Raw genomic sequence first — 14,597 nt, forward strand, 5'->3', positions numbered from 1 at the left:
CAAATCATGAGAATAAAGTCATAGAATCGGGAAAGTGCTTACATGCGGGCGGACAAGCAAAACCATTTACATACTAAGTATTCTGTGACCAGCGTTTGATTTTTGTTTTATTGAGAAGGGAATTATACGCTACAAGATAGAAAAAGGCACAGACATAAGTGCTGGCAATTGGGAATTAAGATGTATCATGAATATGCTGGCTGTGCATTTAACTTTTGGCTTGCTCTTTTCCATATCAAAATAGAGCATAATTTCAAGGCCTTAGCATTGCAGCTGTTCTTCATGGCAGTTACTGTATTTTTCAGAGTATAAAACACACTTTTTTTCTCCCCTAAGAGGCTGAAAATTTGTGTGCGTCTTATACTCCAAATGTAGCTTTTTTGAAGCCTTTTCCCCCCAGACCTAAGGAGGCTTGCAGGCTTGTTTTCATTACTATTCCCTTTGAAAAGGGTTATTTCAGCCAAGGCTTGCAGGATTTTTTCATTGCCACCCCAAATAAGTTTTTTTCCCCAGCCCCAAGTCTTTGCAGGCTTGTTTTCATGGCTACTCCCTCCAAATATTTTTTTCAGCCCTAACCAGGGGATAAAATAATGTGCTGAAGCTGACCAGACTAGGGCCGCTAGCCAGATGAATATCTAGTAGGAAGATTTTTTCCCCTATTTTCCTCCCCCAAAACTAGTGAGTCTTATACTCTGATGTGTCTTATACTCCAAAAAATACAGTACTTCTTATTCTAACACCAGAAGGATTCTGTTTGAAGCAGGATAACGGCTTTTAAATCGTTAAATATTTTAAATCTGTTTAGATTATTTATGATTTGTTTCCACGTGTTGTGAGCCGCCCCGAGTCTTCGGAGAGGGGCGGCATACAAATCTAAGTAATAAATAAATAAATAAATAAATAAACAAACCAGCGACTGAGTTCACATATTTCTCTAAGCTAGTATTTTCAAATCTTGGTAAACTGAAAGTGAGTGGACTTCAATTTCAACTTCCAGAATTTACAGTAATGATTATGCTGGCTGTGGAATTCTGGGAGTTGAAGTCCATATGCCTGGAAAAGAAGAAATAGGCTGAAAAACAGCTTCTATCCCAGGGCATTCTATTGTATAGTGCAATATTAATGCAACATCAGTTTTCAATTAAATTGTATAGAATGTAAAGGATGTTTGTGTTTTATTTTTATAATTATAACAGATACTGAAGGTGGCATTTAATTTCATTGTATTAGGTGCAATGACAATAAAGTTAAGTAAGTAGATAGTAAAATTGCCAAGATTGAGAAACTTTGCTCTAAGCCATAAACTCATTAAAAGTTACAATCCATAAAACCATGGAAATTCCACAATGGCGTCCACACCTGCAAGTTACTGCCAGGGATTTTACCTTGTGTTTGAAGAGTTTGGAACCACTTTGTCCTCTTCTCCGGGATCCTCCTCACTGTCATACTCAAGATCAAGAAGACGGCCAGGTTCACGACTTCCATCTACCAGCAGCTGAATCGGAAATAGTTTGCCTTAGGCCCATGAGCAAACATAGCTTATTGTGGCTTAATTAATAAACGGTGGTTAAGCCAGAATTCAGTTAATCTTTTACTTTATTTATTTATTGGATTTGTATGCCGCCCCTCTCCGGAGACTCGGGGCGGCTAACAACAACAATAAGACAGCGTACAATAATAATCCAATACTAAAAACGATTAAAACCCCATTAATATAAAAACCAAACACACATACAGACATACCATACATAAAATTGTAAAGGCCTGGGGGGAAAGAGTATCTCAATTCCCCCATGCCTGGCGGCAGAGGTGGGTTTTAAGTAGTTTACGAAAGGCAAGGAGGGTGGGGTCAATTCTAATTTCTGGGGGGAGTTGGTTCCAGAGGGCCGGGGCCGCAACAGAGAAGGCTCTTCCCCTGGGCCCCACCAAGCAGCATTGTTTAGTTGACGGGACCCGGAGAAGACCCATTCTATGGGACCTAACTGGTCGTTGGGATTTGTGCAGCAGAAGACGGTTACTTTGCAAATGTGGCTCAGCCATTGACTAGAATAATGCATTTGTCTTTAGTGGCAAAGTCTGTACTAACGTCTCGTGGTACAGAAGCCCTGATAATCTGTGCTGAAGATTTCAGTGCAAGAAAAATCACTCCAGTTATGGAGGTCAAGGCTTCAGGAGAAGCCACCAGAAGGACAGGAAAGTGGAGATCTTACCATTTCTGCATCATAATTCTCCATGGGACATGCGTCTGTGTTTCCATTAGTAGTGGAGTTACTATAATCAAGTACTTTGGCATTAGAATTCCCTGTATCCCACACACGGGGCTTCTTCCCCTTGTCCTTCTGAGCATCCGGCTTTGGAGACTTGCTAAGGAAGGCAAAAGGGAAAGTCCTTTAGATCTAAGCAGAATTCCTGTTCTGAATGATAAGACATGTGGCTTGGTTGGACCAGAGAGAGAAAGGATTAGAAATACAAATTGCCCCCAGTTCCATCTGATAAAATAATAAACTGCTCAGAACTAGTGAGATTTCAATATTTGGCAATCCTGCTTGAGAACGTGGCACCTACAATTTGTTACAGTAGGCAAGAGATAGGCCAGTGATGGTTAACCATTTTGGTGTCAAGCGGCCAAAGCATGTGCCCGAAACCCCAAAATGCAACGCAAGTGCCCCTCTACACATGTGCACTGCCCTTCCTTCTCCCCTTGCCCACTTTTGGCTTCCAGGTTGGTGCAGGAGACCTTCCAGGCCCAAAATGGGGGAGGTGTGTGTGTGTGCATATGTGCAAGCCCCCAAAGTGCAATGCAAGTTCCCCCCCACAAATGTGCCCCCCCCCCGGTGCATGCATGTATCTCCCACATGCTCCTGGTCCGCGCGCATGCACAGCAGAGACCCGAAGAGCAGCTGGCCGGCGGGAGACCTCTGCGCATGCGCGATGGAGCTGGGCTAGGCCAAAGGCTGGTGGCAACTTATGCATGCCATAATTTCGCCATCATGGGTATAGGTTGCTTTCTATATTATATATCTCTCATCTAGTCAAAATGGTTGGTCTTGCTGAGGCAGTTTGCATTACTACAAAACATCTGGCAATTCCTCACCGAAAGAGGTTTTTATCCATGTGTTGTGCCTGCACAAACAAGTTCCATTTAATGGAGTGTTAGAGTGAGGCAGCTGGACAAAGCAAAGTGAAGCACCACAGCCACTTTGCTTCTTGTTTCACTTATGCCTGCTTTGCAGCAGCAAAAAAAAAAAAAAGCAACCTACCATCAGTGTTCCCTCTAATTTTTTGGGGGGGTGGGCGGAAAAGTATAGTGTCTGAGCGGCAGTCCCTTCGGGACTGGGCGACACAGAAATAATAAATAAATAAATAAACAAACAAACAAATAAAAAACCCACCCTGTTTTGCCTCAGAGAATTTCAAAATAAAATACTGTACTGTGTGTCTATAACAGTGAGCTCATAATAGGGCAACTCTATCAATATCAAAATGCCACTTAAATAGTTGAGCTAGTTGCAAACTAGATTTTGATTTTCTTTCTCTCTTCCTTACTCCCATTCTTTTTCTTTCTCTTTTCCTTCCTCTCTTTTTTCTATCTGTTTCTCTCTCTTCCTCTCTCTCTCCTTCCCTCTCACTCTTTCCCTCTCGGCTTCTGGGCAGGTTTGCAAAACTCTGAGTTGATGATGATTTTTAAGTGAGCGATTGCTCACTGCTCAGCTTAGAGGGAACTATGCCTACCACCAGAGAGACCCTTCACTTGAAGCATCTCTGAAATGAAACATGCCTCGAAAGTTTCGGGGAGGTATAGTACTTATCCTGACTGACTACAGTAAAGAGTAATGTTAGATGTTTGAAAGATATGCCTGGAGAAATACAAGCATCCAAGATAGGTTCTGTTGGATGAAGAAACAAGAGACATCCAACTTGTCCAGTTATTGGCCTTGCTTACTTGGACTTCTCTCCACCTTTCATCCGTTTCTTGAAGAATTCTTCCCGGTTTTTCTTCAGAATTTCATCCTTACTCAGTTCTTCCTTTTCCCCAGTTGCAAGAGGAGGGTCCACCTTAACTGCAGGAGCGGTTTTGGGAGCTGCAGCCGTTTCATTTCCTTGAGCTGAAATTAAAAAATTGCCATTGTCCCATATAAGGTTGTAAAGCAGAAAGTGGCTTTGAAGCTGAAGGTACAAGGCTTACAAGGTACCACAAACACAAATCCCATTGTTCTTCAGGGTTACGAGTCACTGCTCAGTCCAATATCAACTCACCTTCCTTTTTGGAACCTTTGTTTTTCTTATTCTTAGTTTTTTCTTTTGGTTTCTCTCCCCGAGTTTCTATCATAGACTTTACGGTTTTTTGGGACTTTGCTGATTGTTCAAAAGTCTTCATGGCAGTGGGAGCTCGGATTTTACTGCTCTCCTCTGCTTCCCTGATCAGAAAGAGGAAAAATCATGTAATATTAGGAATGCTGTGAAAAAAACGCCCTCATGTTTAATCCATAGAATCTGCTTCCCTCCTATTGGGCACTTCAGGACAGGATTTTGACCTGTGCGTACTGTAATGTGCAAATAACACTGCAATGTTATTTGCAGTGATTATGTTCTGTCCCAGAATCTCTCTCTTCATTCAATGTGTCTGTGAATATACCCTTCACAATATTTCCTAAAGAATGACTGTGTTATAAATCAGTTTCCTGGTAGATCCTAAAAATAGAGTCCTTCTGAATTATTCTTAGCCTAGGAGGGTATTAACTGATCTTATCTTGGGATAATGGCCTAGCTTCTAAATATGGATTGCACAAATTGCACACACCCATACTTTTATAAGGTAAGTTTGTTATCACAAAGAGATATTTAAAATTCCTCTCCACTTTTATGCAGGGGGAGAGTAAGGAGTTCAAGGTTTGTCAAGACATTTGCATCACATTTGGTGTCAGTTCTATTTCTGTTAGTCAGAAGAAAACATCCCCTGGCAAGAATTATATCCAGGGTTAAGCCAGGATTTCCTAGACTGTGAGGTCAATCTCCCTTGGGAAAGTTCTGAGAAAGAGCATGAAGAAGAAAGGCATTAGTTGCACATTATTACAATAAACCTTTCCTAAAGCTTTATTGTATTGTCTTAATTGTCATTTGTGTTCATTTTGGTGCTTCAATTTTTAAAGGAGGTATGTACAATGCCTTTCGTGTGATGACCAAATGTTTATGAACCTTGGCTATGATCTACTTTAAATGAGAGAAATGTATAGCAACAGCACTTAGGCTTCATATTATTTTATAGCCCTCCCTAAGCAGTTTACGAAGTAAGCCTATTGCCCCCAACAATCTAAGTCCTCGTTTTACCAACCTCAGAAGGATGGAAGGATGAGTTTACTTTGAACTGGTCATGACTGCAAGCCTGCAATATGGCATTCTAGCTACTGCGCCACCACAGCTCTTACTACATCCAGTCCCACTTGTCAGCACTGTCAATGGCTAGGAATCTAAGAAGCTGATGAACCCCAAGCTACTTATATCAATATCACCGCTTGTAAGTCTGGGTTTAGTTAAACATGCTAGCCTATAGCTGGGAAGAACTTTGCAGCTTGGAAATGAGTGGGTTTTTTGAACACAAATTTAATTTGATCGCCAAGACAAAGCAAATAGCTTCAAAATTTATAAAGTACGCTACAGCAAAGTGTAAACAACTGAACTGGACATAAGGACCACCCACAGCCTTCCATTTTGTCCAGCTCTCAGTGATCCGCACTAAAGTCTTTCAGCTGCAAAGCTGGGATAAATCAACGTTAGGACAATGTGTGTGACCACAAAAGGAATGATTCGGTTACCGCTGAAGACGTAGAAAGTCCTCCTTAAAATCAAAGGTGCCATTAAGGATCCCAAGAGTTCCCTTCTGTTGAAACTCATTTCGATATTTATCTCTGAACTCTTTATGCACATCATCTATCAACTTATCCACATAGGTTAAAGTCAAGATTTTCTGAAATCCAACCTGCAAAAGAGAAGCCGTGTGGTTGAGAAAAAAGGTAAAAAGGTACATAGTTAAGAGGGTTCATATTTAAGGATATTATTATTATTATTATTATTTATTAGATTTGTATGCCGCCCCTCTCCGTAGACTCGGGGCAGTTCACAACACAATAAAACAGTTCATAACAAATCTAATAATTTACAATTTAAAATATTTTAAAAAAACCATTATTAAGCAGACATACATACAAGCATACCATACATAAATTGTATAGGCCTGGGGGAGATATCTCAGTTCCCCCATGCCTGACGACAAAGGTGGGTTTTGAGGAGTTTACGAAAGGCAAGGAGGGTAGGGGCAGTTCTAATCTCTGGGGGGAGCTGGTTCCAGAGAGTCGGGGCCGCCACAGAGAAGGCTCTTCTCCTGGAGCCCGCCAAACGACATTGTTTAGTTGACAGGACCCAGAGAAGGCCCACTCTGTGGGACCTAATCGATCGCTGGGATTCGTGCAGCAGAAGGCGGTCCCGGAGATATTCTGGTCTGATGCCATGAAGGGATATGCAAATTCTTCTGCCTTAATAGTCCATAATATTCATTTATTCATTTATTTATTTATTTAATTCGATTTTTATGCTGCCCTTCTCCTTAGACTCAGGGCAACTTACAGCATGTTAGCAATAGCGCTTTTTTAAACAGAGTCAGCATATTGCTCCCACAATCCGGGTCCTCATATGAATCAGCTGCCTCTGTTCTATGTTTTTTCCCCCACAAAAGCAGGATACACGCAATGCAACTAGATTTCTTAATGAGATTTTTAAACAGATGAATGATTCAAACAGAAAAGAACATTTATATATCCCTGCTATCGTGACACACTAGGCTTACAGACTCCATAAAATATGAGATGCATTTGGTTCTGGCGTCACACCTTGTGGTTCCAGCCAACTATAGCTTATCAGACAAAGCAGGATTAAATATTCCATGACAATCGTGTGCTTTGTGAACCTCAACAAAATAGGATTTCAACGTTGGGAAGGAAGAGCATGTTGCTGAACTGTGACTCATAATGTTTTTCATCACTAACTACACTACAAGGAGCTGTAATTCAGTCACTGGTAAAAGGCCACATATTTTTCACTTGTTCCACCTCTCAAGAACTAGCCAATAAGGATGAACCATTTTAATTTCAGTTTAGTATTCATTTGCTTTTGAAGCCTCTTTCTTTCAGCACAAAACAGCATACCCACCACAAATACAAGCTCAAATTGATTGTCCAGCTTATATTTAAGAGTAAGGGCTTCATGGTTGAAAGAGTTGCTGCCACCTCGCTCCTGAAAATAAGAAAATTAACATAATGAAACACAGGATCCATATGTCAAATGTGGCTTCTGCAATTATTCTTGGCAGTGGGGACTAAAATGCAGACCGACATGAGAGAGGCAATCTGCAATGTGCAAGTGGTTGAATAAGCAAACTGATACCTCCGCAAGATCTACGTTTCTGAGAGATACAACCCCGCTAAAAGTATAGCACAATTCATTCAAGAATATGAGGCCCCTAGGAAGGTTTTAAAGCTTTTGTAGTGTCAGTTAAGCAACCTGCAAGTGTTCCAGGTATTATTGATTTACTGGGTTTATAAGGCTGCCCAATTCGATGTCTCTGTGGCCAACATGATGGAAAAACAAACCACAAACTAAAAGACTCAATTTATATAAAACCTAGACAATGTACATAAATTTAAAATAGAAAATGGAGAGCATAGACCATGTAAATAGCTAAAAGGGAATTGAGCCCAATGGGATCCTATCTATGATTCTATGTAGAACCTGGGGAAACTAGCTGAAACCAATTTATGTTGTTCTGAGTAAAACCTAGTAATTAGCCTGATTACAATTTGCATGATAAATTCTTTTTTTTCTCCCAAAAGTCAGAGTAGTAGGATGAGGTACAGAATGTTCTCATTTGAGCATTTCCTGGTGGCAAACACCATCGAAAGTCATCCCACAGCTTCTTCCAGACAATCCTTTTCTGCTGTGGGGCCTGTGCTGCACTGTTCCAGGCTCTCCACCTTGAGATCTAGGAAATTGCTTAATGCAGAGATCTTCAAACTTGGCAACTTTAAGACTTGTGGACTTCAACTCCCAGAATTCTCCAGCCAGCATAGCAGGAGACTTCTGGGAGTTGAAGTCCATAAGTCTTAAAGTTACCAAGTGTGAAGATCTCTGGCTTAATGTATGGGTACCTGTTAAAAACTCATGAATGTGGGAAAAACACCTCATTTAGTGAGTATAATTTTACATTGTTGTAATATGTGTTTTATAGAAAATGGCACCTGAGTAAGATAAATTAAAAAAAAAACAAATTTAAGAAAGGTTATTTCAGATTCTACAAATGCAAACTCCATGAAAACTTTTTATAATAAACTAATTTAGCAAGGATTAGCATGAGATACTGGTACCATATACCGATTCATTAATATCACGCTTTCTGAAAAAGCAAATGCAAAGTTGAAAAAGGCCATTTGGTGATGGCTGAGTGCTTGTTAAGGTTTATCGGTAAGGGATCTCGGAAAGCAGATAGCTTCAGTTCCCTGGTACACATGGTAAAATCTGACTCATCAGCATATATTCTGAAACAATAAATTAAAGGAAAGATTTTAGATATAAACGGTTAATAAGGCCAAAGAAGTCCTGAAGAATTCAGAACCATCTAGTACAGTGTTTTTCAACCAGTGTGCCGTGGCACACTAGTGTGCCGCGAGACATGGTCAGGTGTGCCGCGAAGCTCAGAGAGAGAGAGAAAACAAGAGAGAGAGAGAGAAAGAAAGAAAGAGCAAGAGAGGGAAAGAAAACGAGAGAAAGAGAGAGAAAGCAAGAGAGAGAGAAAGAGAACAAGAGAGAAAGAAAGCAAGAGAGAGAAAGAGAGAGAAAGAAAGAGAAAGAGAGGGAGGGAAGGTGGAAGAGAGAAAGACATAGAGGGAGGTAGGGAGCGAGAGAGAAAGAGCAAAAAAGAGGAAAGAAGGAAGAGAGAAGAAAGGGATGGAGAGAGAGAGAGAAAAAGGGAGAGAAAGAGGGAGGGAGAGAGAAAGAGAGCGAAAGGGAGGGAGGGAGAGAGAGATAATTTTTTTGTCCATACTTTTTTTACCTGCCCCCCCCCCTCAATGTGCCCCATGGTTTTGTAAATGTAAAAAAATGTGCCGCGGCTCAAAAAAGGTTGAAAATCACTGATCTAGTACTCAAAGTCCTGATTTGGGGTGGGGTTGAATATCTTACTCAAAAAACAGGCTTTGAATACAGGGATATATTGGAAGAAGGGAAGACATGGTTTTCCTTTTGTCTGTTATTATTTCTATTATTTTATCTATTATATAATCTGACTGAAATTTATACAGCATGGTGAAATTTATACAGTAGGGAATATATGTTAATAAAACATGGTACTTTGTGTTTCAATTTGATTTAAGCACTAAGAATAAATTGAAAACTGCTAGTTTGAGCCAGTTGCACATTTAATCTCTCAGATACAGTCACTAGTATAATTATTAAGAGCCAAGAATGACAAAGAAACAGTTGATAGTCACACAGTTGAACACTTAACCTACCCACTCCACCAAAAAAGTCCCTGCTACAGAAAGAAAACCATACTAGTCTCTATAGCAGTGATGGCGAACCTATGACACGCGTGTCACCACTGACACGCCTAGCCATTTTCGGTGACACGCGGCCGCCTCCCAGCTGCCTCCTTCCTCCTTCTGTATGGGCGAGCCTGCAGAGTGCAGGCTCGCCCACACGCTGCCTTTGGCAGCACAAGCATGCCTGTCTGGCCAGGGAAGAAGCGCCCGCCCCAAAATACCCCCCCCCCCCGCAGCCTTTTCCACGGGCGCGCACTCCCCATCCCCCTGCCAACCCGCAGGGGGGGAGGCGCCGGCACTAGAAGGCGCTGCCCCCGCCCGCCCGATCTCCTCCTCTTCCGCCGAAAGAAAAGCGCGGGGCTGCCTTCTTGAGCCTCCCGTAGCTCCACCCCGCTTTGCCCTGCCTGTCATCTTCCGTTGTGTTTTCGGGGGGCGGCGGCGGCGGGAAAGCCCTGTGCCGGCCAGGAAAGCCGGCTTTCCGAGAAAGCAGCGCGCTTTTCAAATGCGCTGCTTTTTTGCAACTCTTTCCTGGGGGGGGGGGAGTGGCCTCCTCCCTCCCCCCTGCTGAGGGGGGCGGCGGCAGCATTTTCAAAGTGCCGGGCAGCCAGTCATCCTCCTCCTCCCCACTCCACCCATACCGAGGGAACAGTCTCGCCAGCGGCTGAGAAACCGCCTGGTGTGAAGGTCAGGCTGGGCTGGGGCCGGGGGAAAGCACCACGCTGTCCCCTGAGCCGCCTGGCCCAGGTGCCGGAGAGAACAGCCGGTGGACAAGCACAGCCAGGAACAAGCGGGAGGTGAGATGCCTAGTTCCCCCGGTGTTGTTTGTAGGGGGAATAAGGGAAAGTCTGGAGCGGGAAAGAGGAAATCCCGGGGGAGGAGGAGGAGTGGGGCGGAGCACCAGTATCTCTCTGTAAGGTGGGTGGCGGATCTCGAGTTCTCCTAATACTGCACAGAATTTATAAGAGGAGATAGCAATTCTTTCAATGTTTATGGGTTTTGGAAAACAAAGCTAGAAATTGTTTTCTTCTCTATAAAGTAAGAAGTTCAACATTGGTTTGGAAGTGGTATGTAGGAATTTTTAAAAATATTTGTTTCAGACATAATAATCAAATTTGGAATTGTGAGCATTGCTATGCTTACAAACCAATTTTCAGCTTCTTTTTTTAAGTAACGGCAAGAAGTGTATGAGCTGCCAACTAAATCATTTAAATTATGATAACAAATGTTACTGTGCATTGCTTCTGTTGAAAATGTTTGTTTCATATATCCCCACTAGCATACTGGTAATTCCATAATCTTTTGAGTGACTTTTTAATAGTGAAATTTACTATTTCAAATCATTTTTTACATTTTTGGCTTTTTAGCATGGAAACATTTTTAGGTATTTTCAAAAAGCTTCTTACCCAATCCTAATAATCAATTCATTGACAGTGCTGATAAACGTTTGTGGCATTTCTACTTCTCTGACTCAAGGTTTTTTTGCAATTATCAGACATTGATTCAGATGTCAACAAAAGTAAGCAAGTTCATTCATCCCATCAAAACATAGTCATAAATATCATATTTTAAATTAAATATTTGAAAATTAAATTATACAATTATGTAATTGTTTTATTTAACATATATTATAACATGAAATTTAAAAGTATTTCCTTGCCTAGCCCTTATGCCAGTGAAAGGATTAATTTATTCATAAAGTGGGTTACATAAATTGGTTTATCTTTTTAGGAATCTGTTTCAGAATTTGAGAACCTCTATTGTTAGATTCATTAACTATTGACAAAATACATAGCACTGCTCAGGCATGAATATTTATTTATTTATTTATATTTATTTATTTATATATTTATTTATTACTTTTATGCTGCCCAGTCCCAAAGGGACTGCCGCTCAGACACTATACTTTTCTGCCCACACCGGGGAAAAATTAGAAGGAATATTGATTGGCGCGGCGCCAAGCGTCGGAGCCCACCACGAACGGTGGTTGGCTCGCAGGGGCCGCTGGAAGAAAGAAAAGGGAACGAGAGGGAGAGAGAAAGGGAGGAAGAGAGGAAGGAAGGAAGAGATAAATATAAAGTGGAAGGAAGAGAAAGAAAGGAAGGGAGAGAGAGAGAAAGAGAAAAAAGTGGAAGGAAGAGAAAGAAAGGAAGGGAGAGAGAGAGAGAGAAAGAGAAAAAAGTGGAAGGAAGAGAAAGAAAGGAAGGGAGAGAGAGAAAGAGAAAAAAGTGGAAGGAAGAGAAAGAAAGGAAGGGAGAGAGAGAGAAAGAGAAAAAAGTGGAAGGAAGAGAAAGAAAGGAAGGGAGAGAGAGAGAAAGAGAAAAAAGTGGAAGGAAGAGAAAGAAAGGAAGGGAGAGAGAGAGAAAGAGAAAAAAGTGGAAGGAAGAGAAAGAAAGGAAGGGAGAGAGAGAGAAAGAGAAAAAAGTGGAAGGAAGAGAAACAAAGGAAGGGAGACAGAGAGAAAGAGAAAAAAGTGGAAGGAAGAGAAAGAAAGGAAGGGAGAGAGAGAGAAAGAGAAAAAAGTGGAAGGAAGAGAGAAGGAAAGAAAGGAAGGGAGAGAGAGAGAAAGAGTGAGAGAGAGAAGATAGAAAGAGAGAGAGAGAAATGATAGAATAAAGGGGAGAAAAAAAAGAGAAATGAGAAAATGATTGAGGCAGAGAATGACAGGAAAGAGAGAAAGAGAGAGAGAAGTGACTCTTGATTTAAAACATATAATAACATAAACATAAACATAATAACAGAGAGAAAAAACCCCAACCCTCACCTGTTTTTATTAATAGTTATGTTTTTGAATTTGCTGGTTGTTTTAGTTTTAATAGTAATAGAGTTTTGTTTTATTATTAATTTCTTTTAATAAAAAAGAAGGGATTTATTATTTATTTTTATTTTTATTTATTTATTTTTTGTTTGTTTATCTGTCTGTCTATCTACCTACCTACCTACCTACCTACCTACCTACCTACATACATACATACATACATACATATATATATATATATATATATATATATATACTTCTATGCCGCCCAGTTTTTTTTTCAAGGTGACACACCACCCGAGTTAAGCTCAGTTTTTTGGCGAATTTTGACACACCAAGCTCAAAAGGTTGCCCATCACTGCTCTATAGCATTTGTTGTAGGCTCACTAAAGAGCAGGATGCTGGGTAATTTTGCCTGTTCTAAACAAACTCCTATAAATTGGGATCAAATTACAAGATGCTGCAAGAGCTGGCCTACTCAAAATATTAATAGGCATGCAAATTAATAGGAAGAGACAGTTTATCCAGCCTGCGTTCTTAACTATCACTTGGACACAATTATATAAAGCATCAGAGTGTTATGTTACAATGACAGTATGGAAATGTATAACTATAATAAGTACATAACTTACATAACTATCATTATTCAGAAGTCCTGAATTAACCTTGTTATTTCAATTAGATCCTAGCATCAAGCGGTTAAAGAGCCGGGTGGCACATTGGTTAGAGCGCAACATTGCAGGGTACTTCGCCCAACTGCTAGCTGTAGTTCAGCAGTTAATCTCACCACCGGCTCAAGGTTGACTCAGCCTACCAAGGTGGTAAAATGAGGGCCCAAATTATTGGGGACAATAATTTAGAGGACTGTAAAAGCACTATGAAGCGGTATATAAGTCTAAATGCTATCGCTAAAGGTCAAACACGGAAAATTTGCTTGAGGGGATAGCAGGGTGGTGGAGAATTGAAGACAATGGAGGAGATGGAAGATCCAAAAAAGGGGAGCTTAACAATCAAATTAGACAAAAATTCCCTTTAATTGATCTTAGGCCTGGGTGATTCCTTGATATCATTCTCTATCAGCAGCAGCAGCACAAAAGCATTTAACAGATTGTAAGGAGTTGGAAGGGACCCTGCAGGTCATCTAGTGCAGGGGTAGGCAAAGTGGGCTCTTCTATGACATGTGGACTTCAACTCCCAGAATTCCTGAGCTCAATTCAATTCAATTTATTAGATTTGTATGCCGCCCAGAGCCAGCTTTGCCTATCCCTGATCTAGAGCAGTGTTTCCCAACCTTGGCAACTTGAAGATATTTGGACTTCAACTCCCAGAATTCCCCAGCCAGCGAATGCTGGCTGGGGAATTCTGGGAGTTGAAGTCCAAATATCTTCAAGTTGCCATGGTTGGGAAACACTGCTCTAGAGCAAACCCCTATCCAAGCAGGAGACCCTACACATCTGCTTTACCTAGGATCGAACTTCACAACCTCCTGATTGCGAGGTTCCACCTCTAGGGCACAGCATTTGGCCACTGCCCACTTCTAAAATCCTTCCTGCGACCTCCTGGTGGTCTCCCATCGCAGAATTAACGAAGGGAGGGAAGCCTTCCTTGAAATCCAACCCAGATCCGTCTGGGGCTCCTCCATTTCCACCTCCCCACGTCGTCACCCCGCGTGGACGAAATATGGGCCACGAGTCGCCCACCCAGCCAAGACCTCAGATGCAAACGTGGTCAAAGAGGGGGAGCTCTTACCTGGAGGAGGACCGAGCGGATCAGCGCGTTCACGGGGGCAGTGCAGGCCGCCGCGGGGCCGCGCACGCCTTGGAAACACCAGAGGACGAGCCCCCCCTTGCTGAAGATGGTGAAGAAGTCGAGCATGGCGGGATCGGGGGCGCCGGGCCCTGACCCGGCGGGGAGAGGGGGGAAACCGGGGGGCGACGGGACCGAAGACGCCGGGAAACCAGCCCGACTTCCTTACCCACGTCAGATTATTCTCTTAAGTACTTGTCACATCCGCCGGAAGCATCTCGGGCCCCAAACGTCTGGTTGGATCCCGTTCCCGAAAGAGGCGGGATCTTAATAGCTCATAGAGATTAGAAAGTGAAGAGTCTTTTCCGTTTTGTGATGCCCACTAATAATACTAATAACCATGCTTACTCAAAAATATGCCGGGATTCCCTCTTGAATTATAGAGATAAGAAACAAATAGAGAGAGAAAAATGATTGATAGGTCGGAAAAGGAAACCGGGGGGAGGTTT

At 41.9% G+C, this 14,597-nt stretch overlaps 2 protein-coding genes across 2 annotated transcripts in view; one reads left to right on the forward strand and one right to left on the reverse strand.

The window, feature by feature from the left end:
* FAM118B (family with sequence similarity 118 member B) overlaps window positions 1–5,097 on the forward strand; it is a 23,948-nt gene extending 18,851 nt beyond the window's left edge. The window contains exon 8 of the mRNA XM_070765451.1: window positions 4,870–5,097. Within this exon, the coding sequence (XP_070621552.1) occupies window positions 4,870–4,880 (11 nt within the window). The 3' untranslated portion in view covers window positions 4,881–5,097. The remainder of the gene's footprint in view (window positions 1–4,869) is intronic.
* SRPRA (SRP receptor subunit alpha) overlaps window positions 1–14,366 on the reverse strand; it is a 20,176-nt gene extending 5,810 nt beyond the window's left edge. The window contains exons 1-7 of the mRNA XM_070765446.1: window positions 14,092–14,366; window positions 7,204–7,287; window positions 5,814–5,977; window positions 4,258–4,418; window positions 3,944–4,106; window positions 2,211–2,364; window positions 1,386–1,495 (exon numbers count right to left, since the gene is read on the reverse strand). Coding sequence (XP_070621547.1) covers window positions 1,386–1,495; window positions 2,211–2,364; window positions 3,944–4,106; window positions 4,258–4,418; window positions 5,814–5,977; window positions 7,204–7,287; window positions 14,092–14,217 — 962 coding nt within the window. The 5' untranslated portion in view covers window positions 14,218–14,366. The remainder of the gene's footprint in view (window positions 1–1,385; window positions 1,496–2,210; window positions 2,365–3,943; window positions 4,107–4,257; window positions 4,419–5,813; window positions 5,978–7,203; window positions 7,288–14,091) is intronic.
* Between the last annotated feature and the right edge of the window lie 231 nt (window positions 14,367–14,597).

Source organism: Erythrolamprus reginae, chromosome 12, assembly GCF_031021105.1.
Source record: "Erythrolamprus reginae isolate rEryReg1 chromosome 12, rEryReg1.hap1, whole genome shotgun sequence".
Classification (NCBI taxonomy): domain Eukaryota; kingdom Metazoa; phylum Chordata; class Lepidosauria; order Squamata; family Dipsadidae; genus Erythrolamprus; species Erythrolamprus reginae.